Here is a 22952-nt window from a genome sequence, read left to right as displayed (position 1 = left end):
TTTTAAATTTCAATTGGTACTTTTCTCCTAATGGTACTTCTTTAATATTTTAAATTATTTCACTTATCGATATTAAAGTTAGCTGATATGCATCTGAGAGAAGTTAATGTTAGAAATAGGGGATAATATTTAGGTACCAAAATGTGAGAACTGAACTATAGGTACTTTTTTGTTCTTCTAATGGTACTTTTTCGAAATTTCTATAACAATGGACTTGGAAACATGAAATTAAGCATATATGGTCCTAAGTGAATGAGAATTCTAGGGGGAGACTTTTAGGTACTTTTTCTTTATACGTATGGTACTTTTTGTAATTTCTTCACCAATGAACCTAGAAACATGAAATAAAGGTTATATGGTCCCGAGTGAGTGGGAATCAACAAGTGGCAACTTTTTGGTACTTTTTCTATATTCTAATGGTACTTTTTGAATTTTTTGTAATAATGGACCTAGAAATATGACATTAAGTGTATATGGTCCTAAGTGAGTGAAAATTCAAGCGGATATTTCATGGTACTTTTTTTTATTCCAATGGTACTTTTTTGAATTTTCTATAACAATAGACTTAGAAACATAAAATTAAGAATATATTGTCCTAAGTGAGTGAGAATTCTAGGGGGAGACTTTTTGGTACTTTTTCTTTTTTCGAATGGTACTGTTTTTGTATTCTCTTCACCAATGAACATAAAAACATGAAATAAATCTTAAAACCCTTAATAAAACAATAGTGTATAATTTTTTTGCCATTTCGAAATAATTGACTTTAACTCATTGATTTCAATGACAGTTTTCATTAATAGTGAAAGGTTTTTGAAGAAAAATAAATATTTTAAGTATTTTATTAAATTTTTTATTCAAACTTGTCGTTTCATTGGTTTCGAAATTTAATTAAATATGGGTATTTCCATAAAAACCGTGACCGAAAATGAAACTGTAGCTTAACTAATGATTTATTTAATGATATTTTCTCTTTAGTATTTATTACTTACTTATTATTTATATCATGACTGCTGCACTCATCTCATAAAATCTTTCTATTAATAATTTAAAATGTTTTAAAAAATTAAAATTAAAAAAAAAAACAAGTAAGAGAGCTATATTCGGCTGTGCCGAATGTTATATACCCTTCACCAAAGGTAAACAAAATTTATTTTTTTTTAAATTGTTTTTCAATTTTTTTTTCGAAATTGTTTTTTAATTTTTTAAAAAAAGTTTTTTCGAAATTTTTTTAATTTTTTTTTTAAGTTTTTAAATTTTTCTTTTTTGGAAAAAAAATGTATGACAAAAAAATTTTTTGATGAAAAAAAAATTCGGGTTAACAAATATTTTCCCCAATTTTGATCCATTGTAGGTCCAACTTACTACATCGTTGCAATGGACTTTGAAATATTAAATTTTTTGGTTTCGATTTTGATTTGTAGATCCAACTTATTATCTATCATTAGATATACATATGTACATATTGTCTATATTAATGACTTAGTAATCCAGATATAGATCAAAAATAGGTCAAAAATCCAGGTTGTCCCGGTTTTTTGCTCATATCTCCGTTATTTATGGACGGATTCTGCTTATTTTAAGTAGGAAACTTCTCGATAGCATGTCTGACAGCATTATTGAAGATTTGGATCCCGAAGATATCTGGGGTCTTCAGAAAATTGATTTCAACAGACAGACGGACAGACATCCGATATCTATAAGGATCCAGAATATATATACTTTATAGGGTCGGAAAATTATATTGTGGAAATTACAAACGGAATGACAAAAATATATATATCCTTCTCACGAAGGTGAAGGGTATAAAAAGACTCTGAACAAAGCTCGATTTAAGGTAAATTTTTCATTTAATTTCTTCCAATGTCCTCGTTTGTTACCAGTACTTCCATGTTGTTCTAAAAAAGTGGCTGAAGCATTTAATTCAAATCAAAATTTAATGGCTTTAACTAAAAAACACATTACTGCATATAATAATCCCCCTAAACATATTTTAGCTTGATTTTAAAAGTGTGTCACGTTCGCGATCGTAAGTCTATCTGTCATAAATCAAAGTTATGACAACAGTTAGCAATTTAATCATTGTTCAGTTGAATTCACTTGACTACTTGATATTACAAACATGACAGAAAAATATGTCACGTTATGAATGTCGCGTGACAAAACATACTAAATCATGGCAAAACAAAAACCAATGCATACTTTTAAGCACAAGACATCTCGCAGTTGATAGTTACATTATTTCACTTTAATTACAAACAAATTTATTTAGTATTGGCCATTGTTAGCTATGACTTTTTCCGATTATTTTGGCAACATATGGATTTCGAGTTCAAAGAACTGCACATATTTTAAAGCCAAGAACGAATCAAGCCAATATCTGTTCCAAAGTGAAGCGCATCCCAAAGAGAGTGTTCTGCATCGGTCGAAACAAATAATAGTCGGACGGGTCAAGCAAAACATCCCAACCACTTCTTTCTAAATACTTTTTAACAGGTATTGTAACATGTGGCCAAGAGTTATCATGATTAAATATTATGGTTTCATGTCTGGTCGCATATTATATATGTTTTTCGGCCAATGCTCGCTTCAAACGAATCAGTTGCGTTCGGTACAGATTCCATGTGATTCCAGCTGCTCATAATGGAAGGACCATTTTGCTTCCACCAAATACAGAGAATTTCCTTAGCGCTATTGACTATTCAGGTGGTTGGATGGGTTTCACGGGTTTCTCTTACGCTTCGAGTTATCGTGATGGATCCGTTTTTCATCTCAAGTAAAAATTCGGTACAAAACTGATTTTTTTTATAGTGTTCAAACAACATTTTGGACATGCAAAATCGTCCTTTTCGTATGGTACCCAATTTGCCTGCTTTTGGATGAACGTTTTGAAATTGCTGCTTGAGTACTTCTCATTGATTTTGCAAACTCTAGAGTTTTATAACAATCTTCATGGAATAATTCCTACAATTTTTGTCTGGCCTCTGGAAAAGTAAATTGTTAAGATTTTCGGGATTGTGGAAATCCTCATATGTCTCTACATGATTTCCATACAAAACCACCCATGGTGTAGCTTTTATTTTAATGAAAAGTATTAAGACAAATAAATATTTTAAATTATTATTTCATTGGTTTTTTTATGCATTAATATTATTGTTTTTAGTCAAAGACTATTTTTAAATTTAAATATTATTGTTTACAGTTGTTTTCTATAAATAATATCAAAAATATGTCTGTATTCTATTTTTATCAAATTTTATACAAGTTTTATTATTTATTTTATTTAATTTTGAAATTCTATTGTCTTACAAAACTTAAAATTTTCATAACAAAAAGAAATTTGTTTTTGAAAACAAGATTATTATTGATAAAAATAGATTTTTGTATAAATTTGTAATAAAAAAATAGCCCAAAATAGCTACATGAACTTTGTACTGATTTATCAGAAAATATTTCTACATATTTTAAGAGTTAAATCTAAAATTTATGGTTTATTTGTGACAATTGAACAAAAACCAAAAAAACAAACAAGAACTAATTTATTAAAGTTCAGGTCTTAGGTTTTTTGTTTTGCTGCCTTTACCCCTTTAAATAAATTTTACTAAAGAAAAAATCTACATAAAACTTAGATAGACAAACAGTCAGCCAAAAAATAAAAACTGGACTAATGATGAGACAGCAGAAGTCTACAAACAACATCAACAAAAAAACATTTAACTGAAACGCTAAACAGAAGTGCAAACAAAAAAATTCACGCATTCACACTGAATAATGAACGAACCAACAACGTAGTGACTGAAATGGCAAATAAAATTAAACAGTTTATGGAGGAAAATTATATTTAAAAAGGCTACGAAATAAACAAGAGTGGTAAAGTGGTTTGAACAAAGCGAGTGTGCAAAAAAGTGTTATCTCCATTAAATGATAAAAATGAAGCCAACAACACAACAACTTTTGACAGGCCACATGTCTCAAAACAATAAAATACACAAAACAACCACCTTTAAACAAAATTATTAAGTAGATAAATGTAAAACATAAAAGACAGGGGTTGCATCAAAATGGCTGTTAATTTGAAAAATATTTAACCAAAAAAAAAAGCCGTCGCTTTTTGTAACAAAAAATAATAGTGAAATTAATGTTTTGTAGATAAAATGTTAAGAATGTTAAGTCATTAAACAGCAGCTCTATGAAATTATCTTAAATATTTTAAAAATAATCTTGTAATTATTTTTTATTTAAAACACTTAAGCACTTTAGCATATTTACTGTATCTACTCCTCTTAAGTACGAACGAAAAAATTTCAAAATTTAACTTTTACTTTTACTTTCTTAAATTTTTGTTTAAACAAATTTCAATAATTAAAGGTTATTATATCAGGAAATATTTTGGGAAACAAATAGTGGGTAAATAAGCCATCATGTTCGACCCCCAAAGGCTATGAATGCCGATCGCTGATATTAAATTAGTTTCTTTCCAATTATTTAAACTTTTTTATATGAAATTACATTTAAATTTTAAACAAAAATATAACGATAACCTTGACTAGACTCATTTACTTAGAGTCGTGTGTCATTTCTCATTTGTCTTTACAGTTAAATAACTCTCGCAGTATTTTCTATTATTTCAAATATACAAGACATAAATCCTTGACTAGAACAGAGAGCAGTAGCTTATTTACTGTAAACATTGAGTTTTTATTATCTCCTGTTTAAGTATTGTTTTAAGGACATTTCAACATTGACATATTTAACACGTTTCAATGTTTTTGAAACACTGAATACAAAAGTCTTAAGAAAAAGTGTTTAAATAATGTTAATAATATACAGCAATGTATTTTCTCAAACTCACTTAAACAATGTTCTTGTTTAAAACTTCCTTAAGTAAATGTTTCGGCTTTAAATTTTAACCTTGACTATGAAACAATTTTAGTCGTGTGTCAGTTTTTAGATGACTTTTGGGCAAGGCTACATACTCGTTGAATATTGATAATATGCCCAGAGAGCAAAAAAAGCCTTGACTGTTAATTTAGTAGCTTGTTTACTGTAAACATTCTTTAAAACGCTACAAGAAGAGACATTAAACTCTGTTGGCAGCATTTTAAGCAGGGCGTTTTTTGCTTTCTATGATTACATTTTATTTGAACTTTCTGCTTTAAAATTTAGCCTTGACTGTGGAACTATTACAGGCGTGTGTCAGTTTTTAGTTGAACAAGGTTATTAATTCTTTGAATATTGATCATGTTCCTAGATATTTGTTAGAAAAAAGCCTTGAGTATGGATGTAGTAGCTAGTTTACTGTAAACAATGCTTAAAACGCTTCTATTAAAGAAATAAAACTCAGCTAGTAACTTCTTAACCCTCCGTTAGTAGCAACTGACAAAACTATTTTTATTGTAAATTTTTTTAAACACCCTAAACTTTAAGCAATATTTTGATAAAAATATATTTTTACTGCAATTTTACTTTTATCACTCTTTTAAATACTTTGAATTTAATATTGTTTTTATGTTTTCGAAATAAAAAGTGAAGAGATTGTTTTTGATATCAATTTGATACATTACATTCAGATTTGTATCAGATTGTTTAGAATTTAAATTGTATAATTTTATTCAATTTTTAAAAAAAAATTAAATTATTTTCTTAAAAAACACAAATTTTAGTAAAAAGAAAATTATTTAATTTATTTAATTGAACATTTTTGGTAATAAAATATTTGAAGAGCCAAAGTAAACACCATAATGTACAATATATTAAAATAAAAATTAAATATATTCCTAAAATCTAAAACAAATCCTGAAAAATCATTCGAAACTTTAAACTTACAAAACAAATTTTTGAAGTTTTTTTTCAGAAATTTCATTAAAAACCATACAAAAATAACAGGTATTTAAATTTTGATCTTTGACCTCGTCTGTGCAAAGAGTTCAAATTGCCAAGTTTGCATTTAATAGCAATATTATCCAAAATTAGATTGGGGTCATTTAGGACTAATTTGTGTTTAAGCCTATACATTTTTTTATATTTGCTTTCAGTACAAAATTTAAACTTACAAACTACTTTTTTTGAAGTTTCATAAAATCACAATATTTACACACTTTTTAAAAAAATATTTTTTATTTTGTAAAATATAAAATATTAAAAAAATTTGTATCCTTTACCCTGACGAGAAAAATTTAAGTGTGTAATATTTTTATCTGAAATTTTGCTCTTAATGTCAAATTTATTCAGAAATTAGTTTGGGGTAATTTTTTGTTTTAGGTAATAATATGATTTTTATAGCTTTCAATACAATAAAAAGAATATTTCTAAAATTTCATTAAAATCCTTAATAACTTATAAAATATTTGTTGTATGGCTTAAAAATTTGGGACTTACAATAGATGGCGTATCTATTGAATACGTATTTTGTTTTTAATAACTTATATGTATGTAATTTTGAAGAAAATATATGTTATTTATTCTCACTTAGTTATTGAATGTTATAGAGTAAACAACAAAGTTTATTTTCCAATTTGTACCAACGAATCTTCATATTCGGGAAGTTTTGCTTTACATCTTTAATTTGAAAAAAGCACTAAAGCACACCGATTGCTCACCAAAGCTTATGGTGAATGTGTTCCATCGGTTTCAACGAGCAATAGATGGTTTGTGCGATTCAGAAGTAGTAATTTTGATACGGAATACAAAGATCGCCCAGGTCAGCCAAAAAAAAGTTTGAAGACCAAGAATTTGGGTCAATACTCCATGAAGATTGTTGTCAAACTCAAGAAAAACTTCATTGGGAGCTACTCAATCAGCGTTTTCAAGCACAAGATTCATCCAAAATCAGGGAAATTGAATACCATACGAATTGAAGATAAGTGACCTTAAAAGACAATTTAGGATGGTTCAAATGATGCTTAAATGCTATAAAAGAAAATAATTTTTGCACCAAATCATTACTTTCGATGAAAAATTAATCCATTACAATAACTTGAAGCATAAGAAATCGTATGTGAAACCCGGCCAACCTGCCGAATCGACACCAAAGCGAATTTTCCATGGCATTAAGGTAAGGCTCTGTTTTTAGTGGGATCAAAAAAGTCCTATATATTATGAGCTGCCCATTACAGGGATCCTGTATCGAACGCAACTGATTCGTTTGAAGCGAGCATTGGCCGAAAAACGGCCAGTTATGAAACCGTAATATTCCATCATGACAACGGTCGGCCACATGTTGCAATACCTGCTCAAAAGCATTTAGAATGAAGTGGTTGGGAAGTTTTACCTCAACCGTTTTATAGTCCAGACCGTGCCCCGTCCGATCGATGACGAACGCTCTCTCTGGGATACGCTTCACTTTGAAACAGATTATCCGATATTGACTTGATTCGTTCTTGACCTAAAAAGAATGAGAAGTTCTTTTGGTTCGGATCACAGTTAACAGCCAATACTTTGAATAAATTTGTACATACATATATTGTACAACTGTTTCAAAAAAAGAGATAAAATTTAAAAAAAAAAAAATAATCTCCCATTTTTAAGTCATACAACCAACTTGTTGACCTTTTATTCCGTAGCTGAAAATTGTTAAAGATGCCAGCTTTTGATAACAATTTTCAATACAAAATATTTTAATACATTTTCATAATAACTATCAAATATTTATTTCGAAATTTTGTTAATGTTTTCAGTATGTATTTTTTTATAATCTTTTCCAAAAGTTTAGATTTACCCAAAATACGATTCGTTCAAATTCACTACTCAATTAGAAAATCAATTGAACTTTTCCTTGTTGTTTTTTATAATCTGAAATGTCATTGATAAAACCTCAAAGAGAAATTAGCTCAACGAAATTTGTAAAAATATGAAATTAGAGTTTTGAAAAAATAATTTATTCTTTTTTTGGTTTTTAGTCATAAAACGAAAATTAATTGAATATTAAAATTTTTTTAAATATTTAACAAATTATTGTCAACAAGTTGCGATTTTCTTGAAATTCACTTTGTTTAAATTGCGGTCGTCGCTAAATTAGAAAATAATTTTACTAATTCCTTTTGTTTTTTATGTTCTCAGAGGTCCTTAATAAAACCACAAAGAGGAAACCTTAAATTTTTAGAATGTATTTAACAAAATTTGTAAAAATTAAAAATTGAAATTTGGTAACACATACAAGCATTTGTGAATCTGAAAAAGTCTTAAATTTTAAAATTTCTTAAAATCTGTAAAAATGTTTGTGGAATTTTTTATTCATATAGTGATTTAGAATATGAAAATATCTATTATTTGTTTTTTAAGCAATTTCCAAACTTTATATGGCAGGTGTGGAACTGATATATCGCAACCGATCAATTAAAGCTAAAGCTTTAATTATAGTTGCCACAACTTAGTTAGTTTAGATTGAAATGATGCAAATTGCATTAGAAAAACACCCACTAAACTATGGCAGCTCTTTAAACATATAAAAATGGATGAACAAATTACTTTAAAAAAAAGTTATGGCAGCAACTGTTAATGTCCGCTATTTATAAGGGCTGTTTGTTTTACTACAACACCAACATAAAGAACCAAACTTAAGCATTTAATTAAATAAAAACAAAAAAATACACCCTGTAATAAAATGCAACAGCTGCTTAAATATCAAAAAAAAGCCATGCAAAACCACCGACGGTGGTTGTTTTTAATAAAACCATAACAGCCATTAAACTTAATGAAATCCAAAACAAACAAAAAATACTTCAAAACGACGGAAAACTGATGGAAGGACTTTATAACTAAAATGTTCTTAATGGAAAGAAAAGAAAGAGAAGGCTATATATTAAAACTACTCTGACTTACACATTTGCATTACAAATTTCCAGTTTAAATTCCAATTTCGAATTTTCGAACATTTGCCCTCTTTGTCTAACAATTGGCATAAATACAGACTCATATAAAAAGGGGAAATTTTCGAATGTTTACTTGAATAAGCAGGGGAAATTTATTATTTTATTTAATGGCTGCCTTCTGTTTTCATTTGTATGCTTGGCTCATTTTACTCCATCTCTCTTGCTCTTTTATTAGCTTTAATGAAATTTATAAAGTTCTCTTTCTTTCGTTTGTTTTTGTTGGTGTTTTATTTATGCTTAAGCAGCATTAATGATTATGTTTGTTTTTTCTCTTTGTTAGAGAGAGCATTAAATGCTTATGAGTGTTTGTAGTTTATGTTGGCTGCAATTTAAACATATTGAAAATTAACTTTTCAAAACTAAATTGATTATTATAATTTTTTATTCTCTTACGTATCTTTTAACCAATTTTGGGTTTTTTAAATAAAATTGTCATGATCATTTAATGCTGCTGCCTGTGTACATACATATTTGTTTTCTCGTTCTCTCAATTTGGTTAAAGTATTTGTTAGGTTTTTTTTCCAATTTTTCTTTGTTGAAGTAATTAAAATTGATTTTTTAATTTGTGGTGGTATTTAAAATAGAGTAAATTAATATGTTTATTAAGTAACATTTTTAGAATTTAATTATGCCGCTGCTTAATGGGGGTACTCAGTCAAAAACTATAAGGAAAGTTATAAAAATTTGTTAATTATGAAGGTATTTTAAACATTGGAAATTTTCCATGACCATTTTTCAAGAATATGACTGAATGAAAAATGCTTTTCATGCATGGATGGTTTCGCATAAACCTTTGACTTCAAATAAAAACATAACAAGAAATCCACGATCTAGAGGGCCAATGTTGATCAACGAAAGGAGAGAGTACAACAGTAACTGCTCGACTAGCCTAATTTTCGAATAATTATGTTCTAATGATGATGAAACTTAATAAAATTAATATTTACCATACCATTTTTTAACCTATGACGTTTCTTTTTATAAATTCAGACCCTTAAAAATTCTCTCATTTGTTTTTTCTTTAAATCAAAATACCACAGATCATTTTAATTAATTTTTTTTTTGCACAGAAATTAAAAACAAATTATTTCGCTGTTTATAATCACTTGATTACAATCAAAGTACAATTTAATTTCTAAATATTTTATTTTTTAACAAAAATTTTCTAGGTTAATGATGCGTAAAACACCTTCAACTATTTCAGTCACATTTTCTACCATTTAAAATAAACAATTAACAATTCATTATGTCAGTGGCTTTAAATTTCCAAAATAACTTTGTTCACACCCTCACCCAAGTCTTAAATGCCCCCTCAAAAAATAAATAAAATATAGAAATTGGTTCCATTTAATGATTTTTATATTTATATGTGAATGTGAATTTTTTTAATTTATTTTAAATGGTTTTTTAATCATTTTATTTTAAGTTTTATTACAAATTTATTTAATTTATTTTTTTTATTATTTGTTTTGTTATTGAATTGATTTATTTATATGTGTTTTTAAATAGTTTCTATGTCGTTCCTCAATTTAAAATTTGCGTTTTAAATTTTAATGGCAGCCAGTTTTAAAAATCAATCATTAGTTTAATTTTATTTATTGTTTGTCATTTAATAATAACGCTTAATTAAATGACTAGCTTTTTGTTGAATTTTGTTTCGATTTTTTTTATTTTTGAGCAACAAACAACTCAGTGATCACATTAACATGATTTATAGTTTTTTATGTTTAACATTTTTTTATATTATAAATACCTACATATTTGCCTTTTTAAATTGCTAATTAAATACAATACATATTAATAGACACTAAACTGGTTAAATAAATTTAAAAACAGTCCACAATAAAATGTGGATTCATTTGGCAGGGTGCTTTTATATTGATGTAAAAGGTCAAAGGTTAAGTTTTTAAAAAATTGGGAATTTTTTGTTAAAATTCTTCAAATTGTAAAGGCTTGAAAGTACAGAAAGGTATTTTACTAGGCTTGGAAATTAGATTGGGGGCGAAAAATATGGGAATTTATCATGGGCCCAAATTGATCCCAAACTATTTTTGTGAAATTTGTATTGTAAGTTGTATATAAAATTCTTAATATACAATTTTCCTATTTAGAAAGCCATAATAAAATATGCTGTACACTATCTACTAATAAATACCAAATAATTAAAGGTATACAGTTTTTGAAAATTACAAATACCTATCCCATTACCTATTACCGATTTCATTATTATCTTTTGTACGTATTTTCAATAGATTAGGTAATAATATTTCTGCATTGGTTTTATTAAAACAGAGCAAGAGTGTAAAATAATTGCATATTGCATTTACCAAAAATTTAATTTTCTCCGAAAACCTTAAAGTTCAAACCGAAATTATTGGAGAAATATGAGAATTATTGACCTACTTATTCTTGGCATTTATTCTCTCATATATCCTTAATAAATTCCTAAAAAGAAATTCTTAATTTTTATGAATTTGTTTAACAAAATTTTAATAAATTTTAAATTAAAATACTGAAAAACTATAACAAAATTTCCGTAGATGGAACTGTTTAAAACTCATATCATAGAAAAAAGTCAAAGGTTAAACTATGAAATATATTCGAGATTTGCCTGAAACTCTAATGAAAAATCTTGTACGTTTGGACGAATTTGAAAGCAATATTTCCTAAAGTCTAAACATGATATTGTATATAAAAATTAATCATTTAAGAAGTTTGGCGGCAAAACGAGATGCATAATGAACAAGAAAGAAAGTAAGGTCGGTCAAGGTATAATACCCTACACTAAGTAAAAGAGCAAAAACATTTTTCTTTTAAAATTTCAATAATTTATATTTTTGAGTGATTTTCAGAAGTGGAAATTATATGGGGCTATGACCAATTATGGACCGATCACCATGAAATTGGGGCTATGACCAATTATGGACCGATCACCATGAAATTGGGGCTATGACCAATTATGGACCGATCACCATGAAATTGGGTCGTGTGATTTGAGTCTATATGAAAGTTTACTATGTTGAATTTTGTGAGTATACCAACATTTTTAAGCGATTTATGCACGTTAAAGTGATTTTCGGAAGCGGGTCTATATGGGAGCTATGACTAATTATGGACCGATCGTAACAAAATTTGGTGACATGAATTTTGTATATATAAAACTTATTTGGAACGCAATTTGTGGAGATACATTTATAAATTAAACATTTATGACCGCTAAAGTCCAATTTCGGAAGGACATTTGTATGGGGGCTAGGTGAAATAATGGACCGATTTCAGCCAGTTTCAATAGGCTTGGTCCTTGGGCCGAAAAAATAATATGTACCCTACACCACTATGGTGGTGTAGGGTATAAAAACACTTAAAACCCAATGACTGATTGAAAAAAAATTATAATTCACAGTTTTATGCAATTAATTTTTGTACCATTTTGGCCCCATTAGTGAATAAGGGTTAATTTGAATTCCTGTATTAAATATAAACTTAAAAATGGTAGATTTTTTAGATTTTATTTTGTAACATTTGTAAAATAAAAATTGATTCAAAGTATTGGCCATTGTTAACTATGATCTTTTCTCATCTTTCTGGCAACATATGGATTCCGAGGTAAAAGAACTGCTCATCTGTTGAGGCTAAAAACGAATCAAACCAATATCTGTTCTAAAGTGAAGCATATCGCATAGATAGCGTTCTGCATCTATTGAAACAAATAGTAGTCGGATGGGGCAAGGTCTGGACTATAAGGCGGGTGCGGAAAAACTTCTCAAACCAATTTTTTTTATATAGTTTTTAACAGGTATTGCAACATGTTTTCTAGCGTTGTCATGATAGAATATTACGTTTTTCGGTCACTGCTCGCTTCAAACGAATCAGTTGCGTTCGGTACAGGTTCCCTGTGATGGTTTGGTCAGATTTCAGCAGTTCATAATAGATAGGACCCTTTTGCTCCCACCAAATACAGAGTATTAATTACCTTAGCTTCTTGAATATGTGACTTTGTTGCCGATTCGGCTGGTTGACCGGGCTCCATACAAAATAATTTTCTTTTCATTTCGGACACGCAAATCGTCTTTTAAGGTGTCTCGGCTTCAATTCGTATATTGGGTACCATTCCCCTGCTTTTGGATGAATCCTGGTGCTCGCAAACGTTTTGAAATTGCTGCTTGAGTAGCTCCCAATGATTTTGCAAGCTCTTGTTGAGTTTGGAAACAATCTTCATGGAGTATTGGCATAAACTTCTTGGTTTTAAAACTTTTTTGGCTGACCAGGTCTTTGTCTTCCGTGTAAAACTCAGCACTTCTGAACCAAACAAACTATCTCTCGCACATTGAAACCGATGGAACACATTCACCAATCTTTGGTGAGCAATCGGTATGCTTCAGCGGCTCTTTTTTTCGAACTGAAGAAGTAAAGCAAAACTTCCTGCATATTCGTTGCTACAAAATTCGACATTTTCGAATCAAAAAGCCTTGGTGTTTACACTATAATGTTTAATAACTAAGTGAGAATAAATGACAGATATGTACCCTTCAAAATGACATACGAGTTATGAAAAATAAAAACCGCGTTCAAAAGAACATCATCTATTGTAAATTTTGTATTTTTAAGTTATACCAAATATGATTTTTTTTTGGGTCATTTCGGCCCAAGCAGTGAATAAGGGTTAATTTGAATTCCTGTAGAAGTTTTTATTTTTTCGTTGTTTTTTCATAAAATATTAAAAATTGTAAATCTTCAAAACTACTTGTCCGATTGCATAATGATGTATGAACGAATTGTAGAGATGGACATAGGCTTTAAGAATATGAAATTTGTGACCAACCTGTTGGAAAACAATGTGAGATACAGGGTGTCAAAGTTAACCACCTCTGGTTAGGGAAACTTTCTATAGCTTGAAACTTATTCAAATATAGACAGAGTTCAATGAACGAATCCTAGTTATAATGCAAGTGAGAAGGTTAAGAAATTTCTGTTATCTCTTGAAAGAAATTTAAATTTTGTTATTTTTTTTTTATTATTTTGTTTTTTCCCAAACATCTTCGTCCATCATTGTCCAAATATTTTTCAAAATATATCCTCGTATTTCTAATGAATTATAAAAAAATACGAAAACCATTTTTTTTTGGCGATATCTCAATCCGCCTAGTCGTGAGAAATAATCAAATTTATAATTTTGAAATGAGTTACCAAAATGACTTCATATTGACAATATGTAATTTAAATATTTCTCAACGATTTTTTTAAAAAAATTTTAATATTTTTATATATTTGAAAAGAACTGGATTCAGTTAATTTAATGAGAAATTTTCAAATCAATATAGACATTCATCCTACTTCATTCAAACATAGCAAATTTTTTAAAAGAAATTCTGAGTTTACAAAAAATTTCAATTCTAGTTTTTAATTTTTTTTTATAAATTATAATAAACTTATTTGTTATACATAATTAATCTGCCTTTAATTGTTTATAGTCCGCTCAATAACATGGACAGGATATTCAAACGTATTTTAGTGAATTACATAAACATTATGTTTTCAAAATTATTATTTCTATTGTTCATTAAAAATATTACAATCTGTTTTAATTTCATATATCTGAAACGGGATTTTTTTATGAACTTTTACATAAAACCCTAAAAATATATTATGATTTCTGTTAAATTGTTTATAATCAGAGTCATAATATTATGAAAGTATTAAAATATTAAAAATAACATTAAACAAGTAAGAGAGCTATATTCGGCTGTGCCAAATCTTATATACCCTTCACCAAATTATAAAATATTTTTTTTTTAAATATTTTTATTTAAACAAAATCAAATTTTTTTTTTAATGTTTTAAATTTTTTTTAAAAAAATTTTTTTTTTACAAATTTTTTTTAAAAAAAGTTTTTTCAAAATTATTTTTTTTTAAATTTCTTTAATTAATTTGTTTGGAAAAAGAATTTATGAAAAAAATATATATTTTTTAAACTAGTGTAATTTTTGATTTGAATTCTATTCGGGGTCGTTAACAAAATCTTACCTAAGAAGAATTTTTTTAGCAAAAGTTTCAAGATTTTCAATTTATATTTCTAAAAACGCATTAAAAACATGATACGTCACAAATACGTGGTAATCTTTATTGAAATCTTAATTAGACAAAATATAAAATGAATCTGTGAATATAAAACTAGAAAAAAAGTTTTAGATTAAAAAGTTTTTCAATATTTTATACCTAACTACATATATTGAATTCAAGTGCTAAAATTATCATAAGGGATAATCTTTAATTACTAAAGAAATTCTTGAATTTTCCAAAAAAAAATTAAAATTTGGGATCAAGTTTACTTTATTTGGATTTGAGTGAAATAAAACTTGCACAATATCTCCCTAATTGCTGCTAAATATGTATTGAAAAAATAAATAAACTAAAAAGCCATATTTGAAAACAAAAACAATTTAATTTTACACATATTTTCACAGTTTTGTTGTTGCTTTTCAACTAATTTCATTTTATATTTAAAGTTAAAATGTATTTAAAACTAAATAGAAATAGTTGCACGTGCAAAATAAAACAAATAAATTTTAACAACAAATTTCCAATTTAATTTAAAATAAACACCTCAAAAAATATTTGACAGGTTTGTTAACAATAATGTCAAAAACAAAAAAAAAAATAAGAAATAAAGTAACGAGTGAAAAATCAAACAATTTTCACGCAGCCAAACAGAAACACGTACATATACATAAATAAATTGAGATTTGAAAATAAAATCATCAGCATTTATTTATTTTGTGCTGTATAGTTAGTTGTTGTAGTTGTTGATTGCTTTGACAGGTCTATGCATAATCAACTGACAAATAAACAAACACACACACGCTTAATAAAGAGTGAGAAAAAAACCCCACCTTTATTTTTTTTTATTATAAAAAGCAGAAAATTAACTTAAAAAGCAGCAGATATCTACAAACAAATGACAAAAGTAACAATAACATTATTTACCTTTTCGTTACAACAACATCAACAATACTAAATTTATATTTTTTACATGTATATTGTTGTAAACAAGTAAAAAAGAGAAGGCTAGCTAGTTTTTACTCTCTAGAAAAAAAAATATTCTGTATGGGGGAAAAAACAAGAAATCAATGCTTTTATATAATTGAGTTGTTGACTGACACATGAAGATTAAGAAAACTAAAGCTTTTTTTCACTTTAAAAAGGGGAAAATTCAAAAAATCTTATTAAATACATTTTACTCTTTCTAAAATAATATCTCTCGGGGTTATTATGTTAAACAAAAGAGTAAAGCTAGAGGTAAATAAACATTTAAACTCCTCCTCTTGCTGAAATAACGGCATTTCACTCTTATTGGTTTGTTAACAAAAGAGAGAAAGAGCCAACTGTATATAAATAACTGTGTTTGTTTGGGGGTGTGTTGTTGTTGGTGTAGCTGCTGCTGCTAACGTTAAGAGAACTGTCATTTTTGTTTTAATAAAGTTATAAAGTATTTTAACAAGCCCTTCTTTAGTTGTTGTTTTTGTTTTATTTCAGAGCTGAGTGTATGTGTTTTTAAGTAGAGTTTTTACAGGGTGGTTGGTTGTATGCATTAAGAAGAGTGTGTGTTTGTTTGTTTATTTTTGTTATTGTAATGAATTTACGAGTTATTGTACACAATGAATGTGTGTACTTGCGCCTTTTCAGTTGGATTTTTCTTTCAATTTGACGTCGTTGTTTGAGCTGCTAAACATCAACGTTTGCAAAACGTCTGTCAGATTACAGGTGACATCTGTAAGTGTCACACACAACCAGCTCTAATAAGCGGACTAAAAATTTCCCAAACGTTATTTATTATATTAAAAAAGAAATCGAAAAAAAATAAATTTTGAATTTTTTTTAAATAAAAGAACAAATAAATTATTAAATTTTTTTTTGGAAATTTGGTTCAATCAAAAAGCTAAACGTCAAAAAATATCTTAAAGATAGATACAAAAACAAAAAGACAAGTTAAGAAAATATTGAAAAACAAAATATAGAACTATTGCAGTCTCTTTTCATTATTGAAAAACATCATCATACTCTCCTTGTCTGGCTTATATGTAATTGCTTACACAAAGAGAGACAGAGTTTGACAACAACAAAGTGTTTGAACAAAAAAAAAAAAAAGCAAGAGTGTTTGTTTGTATTTGGTTTGCTGCTTCACTTGGTAAAGACGTTAAACAACTGTGATTAGTTAATTTACTCGTTGACTTCAACGTGAACGGACGTGTGTGTTAAACAAGAAAGAATACAAAATAACAAAAACACCGTAAAAAGATACAAATAAAACTTAAGAAAAAAAAGAAGAAGCATAAATAAGAAAAATAATTTAACGTAAATTTTGAAAAGAAAAAAAATTTAAGAAACCTAATTAATAACAAAAAAACCTAAATAAATGTGTTGAAAAAAAGTGTTAAATAAATTTAAAAAAAGTGTTTTAACTAAATTTTATAATTTATAAATTTATTGAAAACCACCCATGGCCTTAGAGGATCGTTGTAGCCCCCAAACAGCTCCAACACCACCAGCAGGCCTACCTCAATCCCCCCTACAACAAGCACATTTTATAACCTCGCCCAACACGGCTGCGGCCCTTTTGGATATGAGTTTAAGCCACAACGACAACACAGTTCCTGCCGCCAACAACATGTTGCCCCATACCGTGGCCTCTTTGTATCAACAACAACAGCTGCAGCACTTGCAGCAACTACATCATTTACAACAGTTACATCAGCAGCAATTGGCTGCAGGAGTTTTCCAACATCCCGGCTATGACTTATCGGCCCAGGCTCGCTTGAGTGTGTCGCCTGGTGGCCATTCCACCTCCTCCACACCTGCCTCCACCATGACCATCAAAGAGGAAGAAATTGATTCCATAATGGGTGACAGTTTCAATGGTGATCATGATCAATCGGTATTGCATGGCAGCAATGTAACCGAGGATGAAGATGATGAGGCTGATATCGATGTTGATGTGGACGAAGATGTTGATGAAATACATCGCAGTCCGCCGCCGGCTCATCAGCAGTCCAGCAAACCCACCTTGGCCTTTAGCATATCGAATATCTTAAGTGATCGCATCGGCCAACAACAACAGCTACAAACTAAAGAAGAGGAGAATATCAAGCTTAACAGTTACACCAATGCCCAAGCCCAACATGCAGCCAGCGTATTTCGTCCCTTCCATGAAAGTAGAGCGGCCACTGCAACACCCTCAGCTTTTACACGCGTAGATTTACTGGAATTGAGCCGGCAACAGCAGGCCGCTGCAGCAGCAGCCACGGCCGCCATGATGTTGGAAAGGGCAAATATTTTGAACTGTTTCAATCCGGCGGCCTATCCCAGAATACATGAGGAAATCCTACAAAGTCGTATGCGTAGAACAGGCATTTTAGCCGGACCACAGGTTCAACAACAACACCAACAGCCCCAACCTCAGCATCTGCAGCATCACAACAAAGCTCAAGAACCTTTACTCACCTCACCGCCTCTGTCCTCCTCCTGCTCCACATCTGCCCTGGGCTCTTTGTGCAAGACAGTCTCACAAATAGGCCAGACAACACCGCCGGCAGCCAGCACGCCTTCATGCTCCTCGGTGGCCAGTATATCCTCACCTCCTCCCTCATTACCTAACAACTCCTGCGCCTCCTCCTCATCGTCGTCGGGCTCATCCTGTGCTTCATCCTCGAATTCTTCATTGAATTCCTCACCCACCAGCCGTAAAAATAACAGCCCTCAGCCCATACCACCACCGTCGGCCATTAGCCGCGATTCGGGCATGGAAAGTTCCGATGACACAAAATCGGAGACTGGCTCGACTACCAATTCGGAAACGGGCAAAAATGAAATGTGGCCTGCCTGGGTGTTCTGCACGCGCTACAGTGATCGACCAAGTTCGGGTAAGTTTATAAATTTATACAAAATCTAAGAGAGGGACTTTTAAGCCAGAGTTTTTAAAGTGTTAAACAAGTTTAATTTAGGGAAAAAAAGTTGTTAAAGGGTTATAAATTAGAAGTTTTAGATTTTGAGGGGATAAAGATACAATTATTCTTAATTTTAAATTAAACTAAGTTTTAAAATGTGTCATAATTCTTCAAAATTAAAGTCTCAAAATAATTAATATTCTTTCCCAAACAATAATGAAATGTTTTGTCATATTTTTTGTTAAACTATTTTTAAAATTTCTAATAGTTCTCCAACTAATATTAAAATGATTTCTTTAACCTTCATTTCAAATTATAAACGCCATTATATTGAAGGTCGCATTTTAGAAATATGATATGACACAACAAGCATCCATAAATTTCTTTAGCTCTATTCTTATTGTACCATCCATCAAATTGAAAAAGAAAAGGTCACCCAAATAGCCAGCGGCAAAATCCTTTAAATCTTACAAGACATTTTCAAATGACCTGCTGTGCAGCTCACAAAACAATTGTAATGTTTGGCCGGCTAAAGTCATTTGATGTCACAAAAATGTCACCAGAGACTCTGGGGACGGACGGACACAAGAACACACATGTAAGGTACCATCCATAAAAAACCTATAAAATGTAAAATAATCTTAACAAAATGACAAAATATTACCCAAATTGAAACTAGAACTACTTACAAGAAAAAAAACATTTTGAAAAAAGAACAGATTTTATGTTAAAAAGCAAGTGTTGATGGAAATCTAAGGGGAGAAACAAGAATTTGGTTTAAAAGACAGACACGTGCTTTCCAAAAATAAGAAAAGAAAAAAAGGATTGGGGGAGAAATGGTTTTTTAAATATCTCAGCGATGACAGAAGTTTTTATAGAGTTGGGGGTTTAATGTTAAGTAGTTTTCTTTTTATTTCAATTTAATGTGTTTTAATGGTTTTTTAATTGTTAGAAATTGAAAGATTTATGTTGGAAAAAAAAAGATTTCTTTAATTTTTTTAGTTGGAACAATTAAAATTTAAGCAAAATGTGTTTATGTGAAAGATTATTAGTAAATGAAAGTGAAACTGGTTGAAAAAATAAAAAAAAAATCAATTTAAAATATAGAAAATTACTAATTTTTAAAACATTTTTTAAGAAAACAATAAATTGGAAAAAAAATATTCAAAATTCCTTATGTAATTTTAAAGCTTAATATAAATTTGTAATTTTAGCTAAAACTAAAGTTCTCAAAAGTAAAGTTCTACTTAAATTAGCTTTTAAAAGCTTAATTTTCAAATTTTCTTTGACTGTAACTAAAAGCTTTATTTAAGATTAACAACTAAATTTAAAACCTTTTAAAATAAATAAAAGCTTTTTTCAAAAAATTATTATTTTTAATAACATTGTCTTGAATTTCAATAAAAGTCTGTTATATCTAAAAAAAATAATTTCAAAGCTTTAAAATTAAATAAAATACTAAAAGCTTTTTTCATAAAATCATTAGTTTTAATAATTAACACTGTTAAATTGTCTTGAATTTCAATAAAAGTCTTTTATATCTAAAAAAAATTAATTTCAAAGCTTTGAAGTTTATAAAGCCATAAAAAGCTTTTCAAAACAGCCTAATTCAAAAAAGTAATTCTTGACAATTTTATAAAATTTTATTTTTATTTAAAAATTAAAACAGTTTTAAATTTGAAAGTCTTTAAAGAGCTTTTCCAAAAAGCTTTATTTAAAAAATAAAAGTTTTTAAACACACATAAGGTTTTTAGAATTTAATAAATTTATTTAAAAGCTTTTAAGTTTATTAAGCTAAAAAGAGCTTTTGATAAAAAGCTTTATTTTTAAACACGAAAGTCTTAAAATTAGTTTGAGCTGTAATTTACATTATGTAAGAATTAAAAATTAATTTAAAAAGCTTTTTAGAGCCTTTCCAAGTAGCTTTGATTTTTAAAAATAATGATTTACGATTTTTTGGTAGCGTAATGCAGCTTAAATTTGATTTAAAAGGCTTATGAACCATAAAAAGCTTTATTTTTTAAGCCTCTTTAAAAGTTAAAATAGTACTGTAAAAGCTTTTATTTTAAACTACTTAAAAAAGCTTTTGTCAAAAAACATTATTTTGAAAAACCAAAGCCTTATAATTAGTTTGGAGTCTTAGTTTGTCTTTATTTATCTCTAAAGCTTAGAAACTACAATTTCAATTCAACTAATTTTCCTTAATTTTTTTCCATTACAAAGTTTTAAAAGCTTAGTTATTAGTCGAACACTATTCAATCATTTCATAAGCCTTTTTTAAAGCTATAATAGTACTGTAAAAGCTTTTATGTTAATGTAATTAAAAATAGCTTTTGACAAAAAGCTTTATTTTGAAAAACTAAAGCCTTATAATCTTAAACTATAGTTTGAGTCTTAGTTTTTCTCTATTTAACTTATTAAAGCTTAAAAAATTACAATTTCAATTGGGCTGTTGAACACTTTTCAACTTAATACTCCTAATTAAGTTTTAAAAAGCTTTTTATGATTTAAACTTTCGGTATCTCTTGTTTAGCTTATTAAAACAGCTTTTCTTTCAAACAAGCTTGGCTTAAACTTTACAAATTAAAACATTAACAATTTCAATTACCCTGTTTTCCTTTACACCTGTTTATATTAAACGTTTTTTTTAACACTTTTTCCTTACATATTTTCATATTATTAATTAACGTTAAGTATTTAATTTCATAGAAAATATGACAGTAAATAATATATAGAAAAAAGAACTATCATGTTTATATATTTTATTCATAAATAAAATGACAGCTGTCTTTATTTTCTATGATGTCGGCTAGCTTTTAACAAAAAAAAAAAAAAATTTTCTAATTGTTCAAGCAAAAACTTTAAACAACTTTTTTGTTTGTCTTTTTCGCTTGATAAACGTTTTAGCAGTTTCTTAATAAAATAATCATTTATTTATTATTAATTAATATGCATTGTTTATGATTTTATAGTTAATAATAAATAAGGCATTGCTTTTTCAAAAACTCATTAAATATTTTAAACATGTCTGTAAGCAAGAACAAACAGCAGAGAGAAAGATGGTTAGAAAGAAATATTTTAAGTTTTTTTTTTATTTTTTTATAATAAATATGTTTATTAATTTTTGTTGTATATTTTTTCTTTACTTTTAGGACCTCGTTATAGACGTCCCAAGCAGCCCAAAGATAAAACTGTTGATGAGAAAAGACCACGTACTGCATTTTCCAGTGAACAATTGGTCAGACTAAAAGTAAGTATTTTTTTTTTCTATTTCAAACCAAAGTAATTAACAGTCCTTTTATATTTCAAAGGCATATTTCCTTATGTCTTTAACAATATCCTTCATTTTACAAAACTATAAAACAAAATTTAGGCAACATAACGAATTGTAAATTTATGATAGAAACCTTTTTTCTTTTTTTTTATTTGTCATATTTTCTAAATATTTAGACAAAATTTGTAACACTACCCAGGGTGTCCTTTTGCTTTTTTCCTAACTTGTGTTTTTTTTTCATGTTGCTTATTAAAAACAGCCTGCTAACAATTTCAAAACCACAACTAAACGCCTTTAAGACAATATAACATTTCCTTTTTGTCTATTTAGTTTCTAGAGTTGCTTGCCTGTAGCTTCTTTAATTGTTTTGCTAATTCGTTATGGTCTTGTCTTTAAACCACCTTAAATAATTGATTTTAAACTAAAACAAAAACTAATTTTTCTTTCATTCTTTTCTTCTCTTTTTAGCGTGAATTTAATGAAAATCGTTATTTAACTGAAAGAAGACGCCAACAATTGAGTTCGGAATTGGGTTTGAATGAGGCACAAATAAAAATTTGGTTTCAAAATAAACGCGCCAAAATTAAGAAATCTTCGGGTTCGAAAAATCCTTTGGCTTTGCAATTAATGGCCCAGGGTTTGTACAATCACACCACCGTGCCACTAACCAAAGAGGAAGAAGAATTGGAAATGCGCATGAATGGTCAAATACCTTAAATACAAACTAACGCCCAACAAGAAACCATGCCCCCCCCTCCCCCAACTCAAAATAGTGCAATATTTGTAAAAATAACTGTATAAAACGTTTGCTTAACAAATCTATTACTTTTACTACTTCAGCTATTTAATTTATTTTAATATATTTATAAA

General features: G+C 28.4%; 1 protein-coding gene across 1 annotated transcript; it reads left to right on the top strand.

The window, feature by feature from the left end:
* Positions 1–17262: 17262 nt before the first annotated feature.
* Positions 17263–22814, top strand: LOC135960084 (segmentation polarity homeobox protein engrailed-like). Its single transcript, XM_065511286.1, has 3 exons — positions 17263–18784; positions 21961–22058; positions 22551–22814. The coding sequence occupies exons 1-3, from the start codon at positions 17365–17367 to the stop codon at positions 22797–22799; spliced, it is 1767 nt and encodes a 588-aa protein (XP_065367358.1). The 5' UTR covers positions 17263–17364; the 3' UTR covers positions 22800–22814.
* Positions 22815–22952: the final 138 nt, after the last annotated feature.

This window comes from Calliphora vicina, chromosome 5 (assembly GCF_958450345.1).
Source record: "Calliphora vicina chromosome 5, idCalVici1.1, whole genome shotgun sequence".
Taxonomy (NCBI): domain Eukaryota; kingdom Metazoa; phylum Arthropoda; class Insecta; order Diptera; family Calliphoridae; genus Calliphora; species Calliphora vicina.
Note: the sequence above shows the minus strand (reverse complement) of the source record. Positions and strands in the feature narration are given on the sequence as shown.